This window comes from Homalodisca vitripennis, chromosome 8, assembly GCF_021130785.1.
Source record: "Homalodisca vitripennis isolate AUS2020 chromosome 8, UT_GWSS_2.1, whole genome shotgun sequence".
Classification (NCBI taxonomy): domain Eukaryota; kingdom Metazoa; phylum Arthropoda; class Insecta; order Hemiptera; family Cicadellidae; genus Homalodisca; species Homalodisca vitripennis.
Genome location: NC_060214.1, coordinates 30,586,948 through 30,607,698, shown reverse-complemented (window position 1 = coordinate 30,607,698; position 20,751 = coordinate 30,586,948). Strand labels below are relative to the sequence as shown.

The 20,751-nt window shown below is 34.1% G+C and overlaps 2 protein-coding genes across 3 annotated transcripts in view; both read right to left on the bottom strand.

Annotated features, from left to right (window-relative positions):
• Nucleotides 1-6,793, bottom strand: part of LOC124367473 (inter-alpha-trypsin inhibitor heavy chain H5-like) — a 30,845-nt gene extending 24,052 nt beyond the window's left edge. The window contains exons 1-4 of one of the 2 annotated variants that reach the window (XM_046824309.1): nucleotides 6,667-6,793; nucleotides 2,071-2,157; nucleotides 561-739; nucleotides 375-464 (exon numbers count right to left, since the gene is read on the bottom strand). In XM_046824309.1, the coding sequence (XP_046680265.1) occupies nucleotides 375-464; nucleotides 561-739; nucleotides 2,071-2,151 (350 nt within the window). In that variant the 5' untranslated portion in view covers nucleotides 2,152-2,157; nucleotides 6,667-6,793. The remainder of the gene's footprint in view (nucleotides 1-374; nucleotides 465-560; nucleotides 740-2,070; nucleotides 2,158-6,666) is intronic. The other variant, XM_046824310.1, reaches the window with a different exon arrangement.
• Nucleotides 6,794-8,410: 1,617 nt separating this feature from the next.
• Nucleotides 8,411-11,998, bottom strand: LOC124367123. Its single transcript, XM_046823776.1, has 2 exons — nucleotides 11,697-11,998; nucleotides 8,411-10,267 (listed from the first exon to the last, which is right to left on the bottom strand). The coding sequence occupies exons 1-2, from the start codon at nucleotides 11,797-11,799 to the stop codon at nucleotides 9,708-9,710; spliced, it is 663 nt and encodes a 220-aa protein (XP_046679732.1). The 5' UTR covers nucleotides 11,800-11,998; the 3' UTR covers nucleotides 8,411-9,707.
• Between the last annotated feature and the right edge of the window lie 8,753 nt (nucleotides 11,999-20,751).

Genomic DNA, 20,751 nt, shown 5'->3' with positions numbered 1-20,751 from the left:
ATACGTGAAAAATGTTATATTCAATAACAATTATGAAAACCCTAAAAAATCAACAAACAAGAAAAAAATCTTCAACAAAGAAGACAGCGTCAAATTATCAAAATGCCGGCAGCCCGTGTAAAGAAACCATATTAATTCCTATTTGATAATACTGGTCACATAGCCTTCAGTTAATAACATTACATATTCACTTCCACCAAATACACATATACAAGCGGAAAAGTATTACTGGTAGTTTCGGTTCTAACATCTGTAGGCCGAGGATGACTCACCGTAGCAATAAAACTTTAATTTATTCTTTTAAACTCTTTTTCTTTGTATTAACATTTATTTATTGTTTGGTTGGTAAGATTGATTGTGACTGTAATACTAACTCAAGAGCTCCAGGATGTCCTGAAGTCCGTGCCCGTGCCTGCTTGTGTCTTCTCACCACTTGGCTTTTATAAACCTTTTCCGTTTCCTCTCTGAAATCATTTAAAACATTAAGCACAACAAGAAATTACTTGGATAAAATAACTATTTTACAGGATACAGGGAAGTAAATCAACATATTTACATACATGACGAAGTTTGAGATGAACGCTTTATCGGGAAGTGTGACCACGAAAGTTGCCTCCCCCGGCAGGCTGGAAGGGTTGTCATAGCGGCAAGAAACCAGGGTGGTAGCAAACCGATTCTTGATGTAGGTTATCACGTTGAGAGAGTTGATCTTAGGATCCTGGGTCACATACACAACATCCTAGACATGATTACATATTATATGAAGGGCACAGGGAAGAATGGCCTTTAGCCAACTTTTCAGGACAGTGAAAACAACGTTAAATTTGTAACATAAAAATGTTGGATATTTAATTTATAAAATCATTCTTAAGCTTTATTTCACTCTAAAAATTGTCTTAAAAATATCTCCTTAAGGAACTATCCAACTCTGAGCCGAAAAAGGGGTTATTGACACACTAATAACTCTTTTCCCCCTGAAGTGTCTTTGTCAGTGATAAATTTGACATAGCAGTTTTCACAATAGTGATTTGGATCGAAATAAAAATATGAATTGCTTTAAGGTTAATATTATGTGTAACTACCACCCCACCTGACGAAGAGGATAGATTCCAATCCTCGAAACGTTGTGTTATACCTTTTGTTACATTTATAACGATGGGAGATGTCCGAAATCCTGTTATTCATTCAAACCTTCTATCGTCCACAACAAACTTTAAAAAAACAAAAAAAAAAAAATAAATAAAAAGGCTGAAACATTTATCTGGATCCAATTAACTTCGAATTAGATAGCTCTAGTAACTATTATAAAAATTAAATAAATCAAAAATTGAGTTAACTCCTTTCCTCCCTGTGCCCTTCATATACAAAACTATCATATTTTTTCAGATACAAGCCAATACACATGGCATTAATACCCATAGCATTCTCAATAGAACGGTTCGAAGCACTAAACACAACTGTTTTAAAGCGAATAGAAGAGTAAGGGCTGAACTAATACCTGACACCTTAGAGTAAATACTGGATAATGGATATATATATATATATATATATATATATATATATATATATATATATATATATATATATATATATGTATATATGTTAAGAAAAGGATGTCACAAGCTTTTGTGGCAGATAGTACTCATCATCTCAACCAAACATCCTATAAACATTGGTCTTAAAATGTATCGTGTTGCTACTAGCAAGAAAGTTGAATTTGGTAAAATATTATCTCTAAAAGTATAAATGCTACAGATATCAAACTTCTACAAAGGCTGTGATATATAAAGATATATGTTATATAAAGCCAATTTACAAATATAAATACAACTATTTTATTGTACTTTGATAATGAAAAATGTTTTATGACGCAATTATACAGATGTACCTTATGGAAATAAAGTATTTCTGAGTAGTGAGACGGCGCCGGCGCGAGGGACATTATTACTACGCATGCGCAGTAGCTGCCTCACGCCACCTCGTGCATCACTCCATCAGCTTCTTTACTCACCTCACGGGCAAACTCTACACCATTAACATTAATGCAATCAGATGTTGTGTTATTTGTACCTCAAAGGCCTCCGCAATCCCGTGATACCCTAAACCAACTACTCCCGCCAGCCACATCGACACCAGAATCAACAGCAGCATGTCCACCTGAAACAAACATCAAACTAAATTTACATTTATTACTCTCGTTTTCATTCATAACATAAACAGAAACGTAGCTCGAGAATCAAATTAATGTTTTGTCTATATAGTTGTCCAATTGAAAATTTTAATTTTCCAGTTCAATCGACGTCATCCTAGGCCTACAGATGTTAAACCGAAACTACCAGTAATACTTGTCCGCTTGTATAGGTGAATTTGGAGAAAGTGAATATGTTTTGTTACTAACTGAAAGCTATGTGACCAGTATTATCAAACAGGAATTAATACGGTTTATTTATCTCAGGCTGTAGGCATTTTGATAATTTTACGCTGTTTTCTGTGTTGATGTTTTTTCTTTCTTGTTGATTTTTGAGGGTTTCTCATTATAATTGGATATAACACTTCTCACGTACTTTTCGTTGAATTATAAAATTGTATATTTGATTTTCGTGTCCCATTAATCGTATTATTTCCTCGTATAGCTCTAGATTCTGAATTATTATTTTTCGATATTTGGATTCCAGAATGCGGACCTTCGGTATAGTGTTTGCCATACTTATGGTTCTGAATCCATATAATTGGAATAAATACCCTAAATGATTTAACCAATTTATATATTGTTAAAGTTCCTAATTATATCTCGGCAGGCGAGATCCGATTTGTATTTTATAAGAACGCAACCAGTTATTTTATGAACTCATTAGAGGAACTTCCCCGAATAAAAAAATTAAACATCAAAGGTAATTTTTGCTAAGGGGTCGAAGTGGTGGGGTAGCAAAAGGATTAAAAATATCATCCAATGACAATTTTTAGACGTCATATTTTGTAGCTTCACACACTTAACCAGTTATCAGATACGTACTCAAAAACAATGAATGAGTTGTAATGAATGTTATGTCAGCAGGAGCTAACTGGATAAAGAGACTGAATTGGTTATTTAATTTACATTCATTGCACTCTATAACAATTATCTATAAATTGAGATTTTTAATTTGTATTTATAATTTTGTGCAATAGTACAAGTACAAGTATAATTATTTATATTTATTCTCTTCACGTATGCACCCTATATATTAATGTTACACTCTACTTGTTTGATAATACCTCGATCGCATTTCCAATAAATGTCAAAAATATTACATAACTAGTCAATATGTTTTTTCATCTTGTTACCGTACCTTATAATATCCACCTATGATTTTATAATCAAAATGTAGGTCACGTAGGTAACACATCTGAGGTTTTGTTTGTAGAATTGGACTAAAAGTTTAAATTGTGTTAGACATAACAACTTGTCTCAAATCCAAAACTCTTTTCACTTCAGGAACAGATTTTGATATCTAACGATTAAATGCGGTTAAATATACGATTATCCGGTAATACTAGTAATTTATAATTTATGCTTAACTAGCTGTTTCCCAAGGCACGCGTTTGGTAAGTTTTGTCCGTGTATGAGCACTTCTGGTTCAAGTGAATTATATTTTTAACGCCAATGTAGAGTTTACCTTGCTTGTATGTTTATAGCCATTGTACACGTACATGTACTTTTTTATAAAGTGGTCTAACACTCACGCTTTAAGTTCAACACGAAATTTATTTTAAAGACATCAAAACTTCAATAGTGTTTGACTATTTAATATACGTTACTGTCTCGTAATTGTAGCTTATAATGTGCAGGCGTTTTGAAAATTTATATCTTTTGCAGCGCTGCCTGGTGGCGAGTTACATCAATTGCCATAGCATATAAACCTTCTCCGTGGAGATGCCCCACTAGGCGGCGCTGCAAAATATAAAAGTTTTCAAAGCGCCTGCATATTATAAACTGCAATAACGAGACAGTTGCATGTATTAAACAGCCACACAGTATTTGAAGGCACTAAGTTATGATGTATATTCAATAAATATGATGTGTCTTTAAAATAAAATTCTGGTTGATCTTAAAACTTGAGTGTTACTTTTGTCAAATTTTCTTGATCGTAACGTCAAGGCAAACTCTACATCGGCTTTGGAAATATAATTCACTTGAACCAGAAGTCCTCATACAAGGGCAAAGCTTACGAAAAGCGTGCGAAGCCGCGGGAAACAGCAGTACTAAATATAAATAGATTCAGTGTAAAATATATAAACTTTAAATTTTCAACGGTCAATGTTTAATAGTAGCAGACAATAAATATTAACAGACACCTTAATAGCAGTTTTGTAACTAGAATCAATAATTTGATTTAAAGTAAATGGGATTAATATCAAACGTTACGCATTTTTATGTGATTACTCACCTAATTTTCGTCAATGTTAATGTTGAGTTTAGCTAAATTTCACGTCTTAGTGCACCATCTGAAATCTAACGCTGTCCCAGCCTTAACTCCTGGAATCTGGAGTCATGTTCGTCTGAAGAGATCCAAAACGGGTCGGCAATAAGAAAGCTCAAAATAGACTCTTTACATCGTTTCAACATCAGAGATACTCAGACTACAAAATATTGTTTCATAGTCTCATCAGGCGGACAACTGAGACAATGAGAATACCTCTTCACCTAATATTCTACATAATATTTCAGACGCTGTACTAATAAGGAGTTAACTGGAACTAAACTCAACAGTCACATTGATTCAACCCTTCCCACTATAGTTACGTTACGAGTAATTTTCTACAGTTTATAAATTTTATACAATAGAAATAAAAATTCTAATACGGTGGTATTTATACCAACCAATAACAAGTTTTTCTTAATTATTCATACTGTTAGGATCTAAATGTCTGAGCGTTAGTGAAGTTTATCCCTTCAGGGCAGCAAAAAATTCCATTTATGTCTGTCTGCACGATAGGCTATATCAAACTAGCATATAGACTTAAAGTTTCTCATGAAGCTTCAGTTCTACATAAGCTTCACCGAGATCTTTAATGGTGCATGTCACTTCATAAGATTTTTGTGAGTTTTGCGAACATTTTTACATTGGTCTTATGGATAACCAAAATGACAATGGAAAAATCGCAGTATACATAAATTTGAGAACAAAATGAGCGATTCTTTAACTTTGTAACGTGTGACACAGTAACATAGACTAGCCAAATGAAATAGGCTAAAGCCTGGATTATGAAGCCTCAGAACATTACAGACTTGAAGTTTTGCATGCTACTCTAGCGAGGCCTGTTATGCAACATGTGATGTGGCATGGACCAGTTATTTTTTTAATAAATAGGTACGGAATAATTACAATAATGTAACGTAAACTGGAAATAATTTGGAGCTCTAATTATATATTCAAATTATATGGATTCAGAACCATAAATGTAAAAACAATTATACAAAAGGTACTGCATTCAAAATATCGAATAAAAACACATCCGAATCTCAAATTATATTGATTTAGAACTATATAAAAGAAATACATATAGAATTCTAATTTTTAATCTTTCCATACCGTACACTAATTTAATTTTTACAATGTAGTTCGTATATTAAATGACTACGCATTGGGCCCGGCTAAATGAATCTAATTGAATTTTTTTGCTTATTCAACCCATAACATAATGGGTGCAGCAAGGTTCAGTAAAATAAAAATGACACAGTACATTGAATAGTAAGGCATAACGTTTTAAAAGTTACCAAAGAGGAAAATGTTGCAATTTTAAAGATTACACTAGTGGCCTACTGTATGTTGGAATAGAAAATAAAATTTATAAAATTAAGGGATTCGCAGCACTCAAATAAGAAACGCTTACAAAATCCTAACCAAAAATATGAGTGAAGTTTGAAGTACAGCTTACTTGTAAATTTTTAGGGTCTATATTATTATTTGTATTCAACATTCAACAGTATAATATCTCAAACATATTGAATAAATACACTTTAAAATGCAGTATAAGATCTAGAAATCTATTTGTTGAATCTAAAATACTCTTTATATTTTGTACGCCAAACATATGTTCTCTCTCAATCACAAAAACAGAATACAGGTAATGTTAAGGCATACAAAATTTAGTAATAAAATACAAATTCATTATATTTTAACAAATTATTCCCTCATTACGTCACGTCCTTTTTTGGGGGAAATCCTTTAAATAACTTAAATTAAATTTACAACACGTTCGACGGAATTTAAAAATATAACAAACCCTGTTAAAAATGTTTGACTACTTTAATCTTTCGATACGAATAATTTTGCAAAGTGAATATATTAGGAAATTAATTCCCGAATATGAATATATCTGTAGTCTGATATAGTTAAAATGTGTTTTCCAGTAGAAAAGTATATGTTGAAAACTGTGACATAAAAACAAATTAGTAACTCCAAATATTCGATTGTAAAACTGTATTCATTGTAGGATAAATTTATTTTCTACTTTTGTTTATACTGTACTCTATAAACGAGAATTTTCATAACTCGTTGATACATGATAAGTAAGCATAATTTTAATGAACAATAAGATTTTAAGATTAAAAGTGGGGGGGGGGTGTTCATAAACAATGGTAAACAAATTTTCAATACTGTCTGCATATCAAATCTATCTTACCTGTAATAGGAAATGTTGAAAAGTTAGGTAACTGCAATTCTATTCTGGCTGTGTTTTCACAAGGAATACTTCATTGACGACCACAAGTATTAACAGGTGTTGTTGTTATCTAAGTCCAAGGGTTACTCGGTATCTGTACAATCAGTTGCTTCTAACTTGACAGTGTGGTCAACCAAACGTGGACAAAAAATTAAGTTCACTTTTTATTCGGTTAAAAGAACAAAACATTCAAATATTTCATTGCATAAAACAATAGTAATGTAATACAGTGTCCAAAAAAATGCCACAATTGTAATTGATTACAGCTCATGTTCATTGTAATTGATTATAACTCTATTGTTCATTGCAGGTCAATTAAACAGATATAAATTAAAACAGTTGCTTATAAAATTTTGTTTTAATTAGCTGAGTTACCCACTATTCTCATCTGTGGCTAACGTGTTTACGAAAGCAGCCATAATGGCAACTTTGTAAAGACATTTTCCGTATATTTTGTGGTTAGCAAAGTTTTATACTGTGATTTCAGTACAGCGTCATATTGTCGAGTATTTCATGAAAATCGCTCTGACAGACGCCACGTTTATTGATGGTATAAGACGTTTAAGGGAACAGGCAAGTTTGATATTGGACAAAACGCGGACAAGTAGGCTATAAACAGAAGATCAAACCGTCGATAACGTTCAAAACAGTTTTGTAAGTCCAAAAAAAGTCTGAGCGGCAACGTGGATGTGAGTTGAATGTCCCTAAGTATAAAGTTCACGAAGTTTTAAAGAACATACTTATTTAATGGTTAAAAACCTCAACTATTGCATGCTTTGAAGCCAGATGACAAATTAAAGAGGCTTTGTTGTTATTCTGTATGAAAACGGACTGAATCAACATTTTTAAACATAATTGTTTTTAGTGTTGAGGATACTTTTCACTTTTTGGAAATTTTTATCTTCATAACGCTCGTATATTGAACACTTAGAACAACGAATCGGAGCTGAGAATAAATCAGTTACTCCAGAAGTCCTGATCAACATATGGGAGTAGATCAAAGTTCGCTTGGGCGTCTACAGGGTGATTCATGGTGCTTTTGTTGAGCTCATAAGCTGACGTAAAACTGATTAAAGGACTCTTTAAACATATGTTGCCCTCGTTATTGTGCTGTATATACTTTTGTAAGTAATGTTACTGTTTATGTATTATTATAGTGTGTTTGTTTATTACAGAACCGACAGGACATTGCATTGGGGAGTGTTGATGTCCATCCTTTTCCCGACTGTCTTTCCGATGACCCTTGATGGAAAGGTCCTAGAGACTTAAAACTTATCACATAGGTTACTCTTGGTGTAAGGAAGAGTCCTATTGATTCTAGGGCCAAACAGTAAAAGAAAAGGCCGCCTAGTCCTCCCCCGTATACTAATGGATATAGTCTCGGCTCTCTAACTTAGATATCACGGGTTTGAATTCCGGTACTTCGAAGAAGGTATAGCTAACGCTGATACTTAAAGGAGAAAAACAAGGCCATCTGATTTTTTGTTCTTACGCGTGTTACCTCTATCGTTAAGTTCTGTAAGGTGCTTCCGTGCACCACTGTGTCGATTTATTTGGTATATTTATCTTTCTGATTCAACTGTAAATACATTTTATAAGTTCTCGCCTTATATAACTTATATATATAACTTATATAATATATAAGTTATAACTTATAAGTTATAACTTATTGGAAGTAAATTTACCCAATAAATTTAATGCAAAATGTTTTAAATAACATTGTTTATTTATTTTACATGGGTCTTTACAACCAGGGCATCTTATAAAAAAGATGCATTTTTATACCAAATTTGGAAATTACTTTAAAGTATTGGTATTGCATCTACAAATTGATATGAACTGCATCACTATTAACATCACCTTAAATTTGGACCAAACACCCTATCTTTGTTGTTTTGACATGTCTGCTGTTTTTTGTTAAATAATTATTTGAGTGGTACCAATTCTTTGTATTATACAGTTTTTTAAGCTGTTAAACAATTACGAATGCAGTTTTGAGTCCTTCTTTTTCGATCTGAAAACACAAAATATGGATGTGGATATTCTTGAAAGTAATTTCTTTTTCTTTTTCTTCTCTTCAACTCCTCTTGGGAAGGACAGATAATTAACTTTCTCGTCTTCTTTAAACTCCTGCTTAGTTTGTAATACACAGTCATCCATACTTTGAGACTTCGAAACCCATATCCCATCATCAGTCTCGTGTCCTAAACACTTCTCCTGTACCCGCTGTACACCCTTCAAAGACTCTATTCCTGGAACGATTGAAGGTCCTAGATACGTTGGGTCGGCATCATGTTCTACCATCAACCCTACATTAGACCAATACTCTCTACTTTGAATTATGTCATCGCCCTCTTCTTCGTTGTCGGTCTCTGAGTTTTTCCCAGGTTCTGTAACGTTCAGTTGTACTTCCAGAGCTTCTTCCCAATTGACCACTTCCTTCGGGCGTTCCACTTCCGCCACAACCGTGATCGTGTTAATTTCTTTTTCCTTCCCGCCGGAATCGTTTTGTTCGTTCGGAGGACCGTCGATTGATATTACCAAAGACGATGGTACGCTCGAGCTAAATATAGAATTCACGAAAGGATTTGTTGCATGATAGCTCCGTTCCAAATCAAACGATTCTTCTTCCCCTTCGACATTGATCAACTCATGACTGCTCTCTGACAGCAATTCGTACTCTTCTTCGTCCTCATTTGTATTCTGGTTGCACGGACTACAACAGTCCTGCTGAAAGTAATCGTACGAAAGTTCTGAATTCAAAGGAAAGTAAAGTTTATTATTGAATTGACAGAACTTTTTTGAATGGTGTAGATTTTTGTGTGAAGAGCTGCTCTGGTATATTTCCGAAACATTCGGGAAGAAACCATCCACACTTTTATCGTCCAGTGTTTCACTTTCACAGCTTGGAACGAACTCCTTATTGTCAATCTGCTGAGAATGAGTTCTGTTTACGGCACAAGTATCATCTTGCGAAGAGTCCTTGCTAACATCCTCTTGGGTTAAATACTGGCCTTCGTGAGGAATGAGAGAACATGTCTTGTCTTCTTCCGGGGGTGTGTCGATACGACATCGTCTGCGTGACCAAGACTGACCAGCGGTTCGTCTTCGGCGTCAGTATCACTCAGGTGGATGTTGTCAAACGACAAGTCGTTGATGTCGCTACGCATTTCCGCAATCAGCTCGTTAGTAGAGGTCTCTGTGTTAAGAGAAGAGATAGAGAAGCTCTTGCGATACTGACTCCGCCCTTGGCAGCATTCGTCGGTTTCCAGGCCTAGACGGTAGAAGGCAGTGGCTTCTCGAATTGTCGGAGGCTGGTAGTCTCCTTCCCCTTGCTTGTTCGAGCTCGTCTGAGCAGAGCTGAGGACGCACACGTCTTGCAGGTCGGTAAGGTTGGGGTAGCAGCCGTCATTCCGGACCGGGGTTGTGGAGAGTGGTGCTCCCAGAGTATCCAACACTTTGGATTGCTCGATAATCTCTGCCATTCCAGAATGAAAGGTAAAAATGTCTTCATCTTCGGTGAACTGCACCTTTACTGTCTCCAAGGATCCAAAGCACGTGTCTAAAAAGAAAAATAGATTTTTTGAACATCATTAATGCATACAAGTATTGTGGAGGGTGGACAGTGAACACTTTTGAAAAAAAGGGAACCATTTAATTCCTGTCATTTTGGTAGAAAAGGTCCTTTTTTGACCACAAATGGTGTTATGTGATAGATAGCCGCTCATATTGAAGGCGATTTTAATTTTCAGCCCACGAGAACAGTAGTAATCCGAGAGTATTTCATCGCCAATGCTTTTGTGTTAAACTCTGCTTTATCCTAATCATAAAAATATCTTTAAAAAATTAGATTATAAATGGGTAAAAATTCTTTTTATTATTTTAATGAAATATTCAGCGAGCATATTGTTTTTCATTATACTTAAAAAACCTAAAATTTTAAAACTTAAAAGTACATTAAAGAATCGAAGGCACAATAACGGAAATTCTAACGTAAAGTTTGTACGTAATTATTTTTCACATAAATATAATGAGAGTCAGCCTAACATAACATTGCAATGCATTAGACAACATCATAAAATATAAAACTAAACATTACAATGAACAAAACAATACAGACGCCTCGATTCTATTTCGATTTTGGGAAAAAATAAAAAAATACCACAATAAAATATGTTTCTTCTTTTATTAAAAATAATGTACAAACTTGCCCAACGCATGTCCTCCCACCGCACCGCTTTCGCCATTCAACCAATTAATTACAAAGTTCTCTCAAGGATTTTGCCCTATGCAATGGAAATAAGCAATCTTAATGCTAACCCGCATATTTGTCTTCATTTAATTGAGTTTTATAACTTGGAAAGTGTATAAATTGTAATAAAGACCAAAGAAACTAATACAACGTATTACAATCCTTGTCATATGTTGAGAACTTGCCTATTTTGGGGAAGGGTGGCCTCTTATCTTCTCGGATTTACATTCCTCACCTGCAAGATATTCTGGGTTTGGCTATGTTGAAGTGTTAAGATATCCACATGCCAAGTTCTATCATTTTTACCTTTCATCATCAAAGTATTACGGTCATTGCTGCATTAGACGATTGCAATGCTTCTGAAGTCCACCTTCCAATGTTATTTTCCATCACCTTCACCTTAAATTTACCACTAAAATATTTTTGCTTCGGCCATATTGTCCGATTACCCAGGTTATGCAATTCATCTCCCAATAGCAAATTACATCCCTTCACCACCGAGGGTAGACATAAGCACATTGACAAGGCATCATGTCTTCGAAATTAATGCAGGTATCTTGTAATATATGAATCCCAATTCCAATAGGCCTACAACTTAACCTCAAATCAGAGGCAATCCTCAAACTATTCAAAAAGTCCGACCTGCAGTAGGTGAATTTTTAAAAAAGGATCACCAGTACCATGTCACCCAGTCATATTCCGATTTAGTAACATATCACAAAAATTAAAATCTTCTTACCTTTCCTCTCAAGTACAGTTTTCATTACTTCATCTACGATGCCCTCGATCAAACTCCGTGCAATATTACGAGCTTCGTTAAAGATTTCAGTTTTTTGAACCATTGTTCAAGTGTACACAAGCAACCTGGAAAACAAGCAATTTATTGTTGATAATGTTAAAACAAATGTTTTATTCCACTGACACTGAAACCAAAATGACTGGACTTTGTAGCAGTTAAATTGTTCGAAACTTGACAGAACAATGTAGAATATAACTGTCTGTAAAGTACTTTTTAAATTGGTAAACAAGGAATTAGGGAGTGTTTACATGTTGTAAATGAGCATATGATTTATATAGTATTTTTGTATTCATTCTAAGAGTAACCAAATAGGATTGTAATGTTTTATTATTTTAAGCACACTCCAATACTGCAATATTACTAATAAAAATCAAAAATATTTTCGATACATATACTTATAATGTGTAGTACTGTATAATGTGATACTTTAACACAAGGAGAATTAGTAAAGACAACCCTATTTTTAAATTCAAAGTGCAACGAAAATATATGCTTGGATGTGGCCAACAATCCACAGTTTTTCCCTTGAAACAATTATCTGTGTTTTTTTTATTGTACACCAGTTGTGAAGATCATTACGACAATGTAAATTACAAGACGTTTAAGGTTGGAAATATGGATCTTTTGGTAGTTGTTTACTATCTTAGCTGCGATTATTTTCATACCTTTGATGGCAGAGACTGAAAACTACGCTAAACCTGATCACAAATGTTCTAGTTTAATTATCAGAGGTTTATTGTATTGCGCTAGGGGAAAATGTGAGCACCTTAGACACAATGTTTCTTGTGTTCCCCTATTCCTTAATTACTTACTGGAATGAAATCCTAGTTATCATATCATTTCTGTCAGTCCTGCTTCCTCTAGGAATCTGAACACGTGTATGGGGTTCAGACTCGGTAGCTCTTCTGGTGTGATTCCGACCTATCATTTCAGATCTTTCCCTTGCATTCTACCTGTATACGGTAGGGTGTGTCCTATCCCTTCTGACAGAATCTTCAAGTGCCATCTTATCTCAAACCAAGGTTCTTGAGATAATCATTAAGCTTGCAATGTCTTGTAAGGAACAAAGCCTATTAAAAACTCTTAGCTTGTTCCTTGTGGCTCATAAACATCTCAAGTCTTCTCCGGTCGAACTTAATGAGCTCCGAATTTCTATCCCAAAGGCATCTTCTTGGTTATGTTCTCTTTTCGACAGTTTTCCTTTACTGAATGTGATACTATTCTGTTTAGGTTCAGGCCGTATTAAATGTGTGGAAGTCTCTTGCTTGGCTAGTTTGTTACCTTATTCTTTCTGTTTCATGAGGACCCCCAATGCTCAGATATGGAAACTGTGTTGTCCCACACAATCTGAGTCTCCTTACATATCAGAGAGCCAATGACGGGAAAGTTGAGTGATCTCACTGTTACTTGACCGTGAGACAGACAATGTCTCATTTTTGATGTACTTTCTTAGGAGGTTAAAATATGTATATTTTTCTAAGGCTAGTATCTCTGGTGAAAAAATAGTTGTAGAATCTTGAAATAGTTGAACGAATGCTTGGTTTTCAGCCTAAATACGTATGATCCAGTTCCCTCCAGATAATATACTTTAAGCGTGTGTGCCCTTTATGCCCATTCCTTCTTAGTGGTGTTACTTTTTCAAAATTGCATTTCCTATTTCATCGCTAGGTCACTTTAAAAGATAGTGGTCTGTTAGTAATTGAGCTTCACTGACATACTTCTCACATCGAGTCCCGATTTTGAAATTCTGACTAATATTCACAGCAGCTTCTTGTACCATAACTGGTTGATGTAACAGGTCCTGCAAAACCTCTATGGCTGTTGTTGGGCAGGATTTCACTGTTGCTGTAATGTCTAAACAAGCGTTTTTACATGTTTCTTCCATGTCATTCTAATGCCAATTTATCTTCGTTGGATGACCCAAGAAATGACACCATGACTGATAGGTTTGTCTATCATGATATAATCCCCTGCCACGGTTACTTTTTAGTCGCATCCCCATACCATAATCTTCCTAAAGATCATCAGGGATGCTAACAACTTCCTCATCATGTATTCTACGTGGATTTCACATCAATTACAATTTCTAGTTATTTTACCTTTGATTTACGCTCAAGTATTTCTCAAACTAACTTGATGGTCTTAGATCCATCTACTAAACTACCAGTGGTTTTGGTAGGGTTGATTGTGAGTCTGAACGTCAGTTGTAGTTTAATCCGCCTTGTAAAATACAAGAATGCGCTTTAAATTCTGTCTTTTTGGCCATGATGATGATGTCATCTGTAAAGTAGGTGACCAATTCCTCGGTTAATTTTCCAAACAGCAGCATCATTATTGTTGCCGAGTGGGTTTCTTGTTTAAAAGGTTTCTCAAGAGCTGTCCACACCACAATAGACCGGTGACATTTGAAGCAGTGTTGCCATATCACTGCTAACAACCATATGTTCCCGCTTTGACGTGGCTAGTCCTCCTCCGTAGACTAATGGTTATAGTACCTAACCGAGAGATCACGGGTTCAAATCCCGGGGAGGTCCAATCATGTACTTTGTCAATAAAAAGACCAGTGTACTTCGAAGCCGGCATAGCTGACGCTGAGGCTTAAATGAGATAAAACATTAACTGGCTATTATCACATGATTGATTTACATGTTATCTGAAAACAGATGAACGTATATTTGTTTACGGTAAGAACTGATGATGTTTGTTTATTGTAATAATAGATGAGACTGATCAGTAATTTTCCTACACGTAAAACTGACAACAAAGTAACTAGACCATTTTGGTGCGCGCTGCTCTGTAATAAATTTAACCAAACATTTTACTATAAATGTTATAATTGGCATTTATATTAAAGCTATATTATTAGTGTTTTCAAATTAAATAAAAACATGGTTCCCCACTCTTCGTATCTGATGATCCACTGTTATACAGCTGAAGTCAGGCAAATTTATGTATAATTCTACAAAACAGTGTGTGTAAGCTGTTATTACTTAAATACTGCGATGACCCAATTTAATGAATAAAAGTGTAAATGCATCATGTTGCAGGATTTCTGAGAAAGATTTTATCTGCAGACTTAATTTTGTATGAAACTTTATCTTTACATAGACAATAATAAGTTCTATGATAGATTTGGCTTAGCATCATTGAAGGCTATCTAAGTAGGCTGGTACAATTTCTCTTTATCCTGTGGGGGCAATGGGGCATTTAAGTTTTCTTATGTTGGACTATCTGTCAACAGGACATCTCAAGATTGAAATAAACTATAGATTTGAAATGTTGTATACAGCCTCAGGGGAGTCTGTTTGTGAAATGGTGGTGTGATGTATTCCTATAATCTAAATGTTTAAATTTTCTAAATTCCAATTTTAAATGTTTCTATAGTAACAATAACCAAAACAGTAACATGAATATATAAATGAGTTAAAACTCTTTAAATAAAAACATATACATAATAAAAAAGGTTTGAGATTAGAAATTTCACCCTGTTATAAATTTAAAATGCTAAGCTGTTTTTAAATCAATGATGAATTGGCATATAAAAATCAAGTGTTTAGATTTTATAGTGTCAATAAAATATTTTTTTAATTTTTAAGTTGCAATAAAATATTTATGGACCTAATTCTGTTTCTAAGTATGAAGCAGTGACATTATTCTCTGATGGTAAGCAATTTTTATTATAATATTTTATCTTGTTTTAGTTTTACGTTTATTACAAATAGGAGGTATACTTTATAAAAATTATACAACTTTAGTGCAGCGCATGTTTAACAAAGTACACAAGTCCTATTTAATTGACCTGATATTCTCAGCATCACTACAAATTAAAATTGTCATAATCCTACAGTGACTGAACAATATAATTGGCTTAGCATCAGTGAAGTCTATTACTCGAGGGGCTGGAAAAAATTCACTTCTGTCGGTCCGGCATTATCTCAAAACGAACTGACCTCCTTAGTCTACTCAAAGTTGAAATTTTGCATGACCCTCCATTTCTATATAAACAAAATTGAGTTAGATGATGGCACATGTCAATCCATGGGACTTGAGCGTTAGTGAACATTTTTACATTGGTCTTACAGGTAACCATGATGGCAACAAAAAAATAGCAGAGTAAATAAATTTGTAAACAAACTGAGTTCAAAGTTTTAAAAGTGACACAATAACACATGAAGTGTAATGAAATGAGATATAGACTTAAGTTTTACATTCAGCTCCACCAAAGCCAGTTGCTCGTACCTCATAAATAAATTACCAACTGAAACAAGATCATATCATGAAATCAAACGTTATAAAACCTTAACTAGGCGGCTGGTTATTGCTTATTGACTAATCAAAATAGATGTTGGATCATTTCTAATATTGATTATAAGAAATTATAGATGGTCTGGTACTCTTAACTGTTTTTATTTTGCATGATTTTAAAGTTACACAACATACTTACTCAGTACTTCTGTAGTTTTCCTACTTAACTGTTGTGTCTATTTAAACTTTTTGTTGAAACAGCCAAATCACACGGCAGGTGTCTTGATCACAAACTGTTTGCTGCAGTTTTGTTATCATACTGACTTATTTATATTTTATGGCAATGAATGAAAGTTACACCCAAAAGTATTGACTACTTGTAGCGAAATGTCTTAATTACTAATGCTTTCCAAAGAATAGAATTTGCTTACATATGGGGATTGTCACATATATTTTGGTCTGTAAAGCTAGTTCTGTTTGATAACCAAGTAGGTATTACTACCAACTATATTAAAACTATATCAGACCAAAGAAATTACCTTAGGCTTCATGAAAGAGTGGTTGTCAGCATTTCCCAATCTTGACTCTGTAAATACAGTGGAACATCTGGGTGTGGATGGTAGATTATTGTAGATGGATCATGTTGATAAACTGTGCAGCAGAATGAGTAGTGCCCTATTTGCAATTAGAAGAGTTCTTCAGCATGTTGGCACAGAGGTTGCAGTGGGAACAGCTTACAACTCTCTGCTCAAGTGTTATCTTAGATATGGCATCGTCTTGCAGGGTGCTATTCTGATCACTCAAAAAAAGGTTATCTGAATATTGGCTGATCTTTACTAAAGGGACACATGCAAGTATGCTTTTAAAGAATTGGAAATTTTGAGTTACGAACATCAATCTGCTGAAAGTGATCTATCTTGCATCTTCAAGACAACTGCAGTGTCACATTGACACTCATGCCTACCAGATGAGAAATGCCAGGAACTTTGGTCTGCCGATTCGTTTTCAATCGAAGCACTCATATGCTGGAGCCAAGTCTTTATGATCAAGAAAGCTGACCCAGTTACCTTTAAGAAAAGCCTTCAAGGCTGACTGCTCCAACGACAGTTTTGCACCATAAGTGAATATCTGGACTGGCCGAATTTTACCATGTAAAGCAAGTTATGAACTGGAATTATTATTACAATTACACTGTATCAAGTGACACACTTTTCAATCTTGAAGATTGTAAAATAAATATATTCTCTCTCTCATTTTCATTCTACCATACTAAATCTTTTATTTAGATATGTAATCCATTTTAATGTTATAGTAAATAAGTACTTTTTATTAATTAACTTTAAAATGTTTGGTATTTTTTAGAATTTACTCAATGTAACTTATTTTCCTGTAATAAATTAAAAATCTCTGTTTATTTCATTTGCCACTAGATAGCGGACAACCATAATGTTTCAAATAGCAACAGACTGTATCTTTTTATAGACTGAGCCATAATTAAAGATCTGTCAGGAGAATTTCTAAGAATAAACATAATATTGATGAATTGTACATTGGCGTCACAACATGGATTTCAGAAACAAGCTTTCATTTCCGTTCAATTAAGGAGGGTACCACAACGCTAGAGCATGTGATCAATCTTTATAACACGGGATTTCAACTGTAATTTTTTTACTCTTGGCTATATCTACTGTACTAACTAACACTGCAAAATACCAAAAAATGTGATTCTTAAACTGATACCAAAATTGAGATCTCAATCCTGAATTCTATTTGACTCCTGTTATTTTTAAAAGAATATAGGCCGATTGTAAAAGATTGTATCACAAAATGTATCCAGAATTAACATTAATAACTTCATTGCAAACTCTTGCTATTTCAAATGTAATACAATAACTTTGTGAACCACAATTTAATATGAAACTTTAGTCAACGACAGCTGTATGATGTGCCATCTTTGACTCAATTTAAAGGAAAGCCTTGACGCTTTCACAATAATTTTTATTAGAATTTCAATGTTATTTTATACACATAAATATTATAACTAATTATTAGTTGACATATACACAATTGTAAGGCGATTGATTATCTTATTCATAACTAAATTTGTCTAACCATTAAAATATTAATGAGTTCTAACCTACGCTATGATTATTTGTTTTATATATTACCTCAATAACTACTAAAAATGCACACAGTTCACTTTTTAAAAGCCAATGGGCCCTTATCATAAAAATATGAGAAATTACATAAATTTTGCTACCATCATGTAATAAGAGAAGTACTGATTCTATATGAATGGGGTTGAATGACAACTATGTAATACAAAATCTGTAATATGACACAAACTGGAATACAGGCTTCTTTTGATGATTGTTTATTTGTTTTAAAAGAAATCATTAATTTTGTACAATATTAAAACAAATAAAATGTCACTTTTCAATCCCATTTTAAGCACTTCTGTTGATTATTTATTATTTTGCCATAAAATACTTGCATATATTTGTGTTGGGATTGAGTGAAAAGAACAGTGATATCGAAAATGGGCGATACCATTAAAGATAAAAAGTTTTCAGTAGCACTATATTCAGGTATTAAGTATCGGAATCGACCCTCCCTTAATAACAATGTTTACATCTAATGGCATATTTCAATTAAGAGAGCTGCACATCTGAGACTCTTCTCATAACATGGTGTTAAGGTTTAAAACTGTATTATAAATACTAACTCGTCTCAAATCCATAAAATGTTTGTCTTAATGTTAATGAATTATTATGGAAACAATCAATTGTAAATACTAGTACTTAATAGTTCATATTCAATTTAGACTTTCTAACAGGATTGAGGCTTTTTGTTTTATTTTATATACAGGATCTCCAAAAAAATGTCGGTTTTTCAATGGCCATTGCTTATAAGGTATTTTAAGTAACTAAACGTCAAATTGAAGTTGAAAATAACTTAAGTTTTTTGGCATGCACAGAACAGCTGCATGGTAGAAGTCCGCTATTGTGACTGAAACACCTGGCACCAGTCGCAAGTACGATGTTTACTGCGCAACAGAAGGCACAGTGTTCTGTGGTATTCAGAATTGAAATCGATTGTTAGTGTGCAACGTCGGCTTCGAGTTACATATTGAGGTCAAAATTCACCAGATGATAAAGCAATTCTTTGTTGGTTTAACCCGCAAAACAAGTGATGACAAAATGGAAGAAATGCAAAAATCTTGCATCAGTAGCAAGAAAAATTATTTTCTGATGACAAAGTCTTCTGTTAATCATACCCAAGTCCCACGATGTTATTTGCAAAACATTGAGACTTCATGCCTACAAAATTTAGTTGAGACTTCAGATTAAACCTGCAGATCGCCCTAAGTGTACATACTTTGCCAGTTTTTATGCTTAATAAAATTGATGACAATCCTAATTTTATTAAAAAAGAGCTGTTGTCAGACAAAGCTGCATTTCACACAAATGGTGTTGTTAATCGTCAAAATTGTCGGATATGAGGTTTACAAGAGCCTATATGAAAACAAAATTTGTTCTTTCCTTTTTAATTTGACGTTTAAATCGTTTAGTCATCTTTGACAGTCTGAGTGTTCAAAAATCCCAAAATTCTTTTTTGGAGACTCTGTGTTTTAGAAATAACTTCAATCTAAATACATATAAGTCTGTGGCTGTTTCAATACTTTCAGATTAACTCTAGTAAACAATGATGCAACTAAATGTTTACAGAGAAACATGAAGAGGTGCTGAAATTTAGAGGGAAATACCAAAATTGCATGAATCCACAATCACTAGTTAAAACCGACAATTGCATAAAAAAGAAAATGACGACATTGGCACAATTTATAACATTTGTATGAACGTACTATTATGTCTGAAACTATTAGTGCTTCTTTAAATTTATTACTTTTTTGTTTGTTATTCTTTCTTTACGTGGTTTGAAAGTTTGATTAACACTTGCATGGCGAAGTTTTCCATGTTGCTTACAGTTGGACACAGATATATAACTATACTGGTCAGTTACTGATTAGACAATTAGCAATTTGGATGAGTCCCTACATGAATTTGTTCCATAAAATAAACTGTTTTTTTTTTTCACATTTACTCTTAACTTGATTCTTGGTTTTTAGCAAGTAATTATCTAATAGCCCAATAACCGATGACAAACCAAGAGAATCCTACAGTTTTTATGTGGAATCTGAACCATGGCAACTTCGTTTTGGTTAGGCTATTGAAAACCTAGATTCCAATGCCAAATTTTATTCATTCCCACACCTTGGTTGACTTGCACACTCTACACTTTCAGCCCCACTAGTCTAAAATCATCCTTAATATCCAACGACCTAGTAGTCAAATCAGTCTCTGTGGTAAAAATTACTGGAAAAAGAGTTATTTCCAATATAGGACTAAAAATAATTCCAAAGATTTAAAATAGGTACACAGATACCTACATAAAATAGCACCATTTTAACATGGGTGGGGGGGGGGGGGGGTGGGGGGGGGGGGGGGTGGGGGGGGGGGGGGGTGGGGGGGGGGGGGGGTGGGGGGGGGGGGGGGTGGGGGGGGGGGGGGGGTAAAGTTTGGGCAAAATATTAAGTTTTTGTTTTTGGGCTAATTTGAAAACTCACTTTTCCACAACTCCACTGCGTAAATTTCTAACAGGAGCCTTTTTGCCTAAAAATTTAAAGTGGCAATTTAAAAATGTTGTATACTTGAGCTGAAATCCTACATACAAGGCCTCTTCAAAAGAT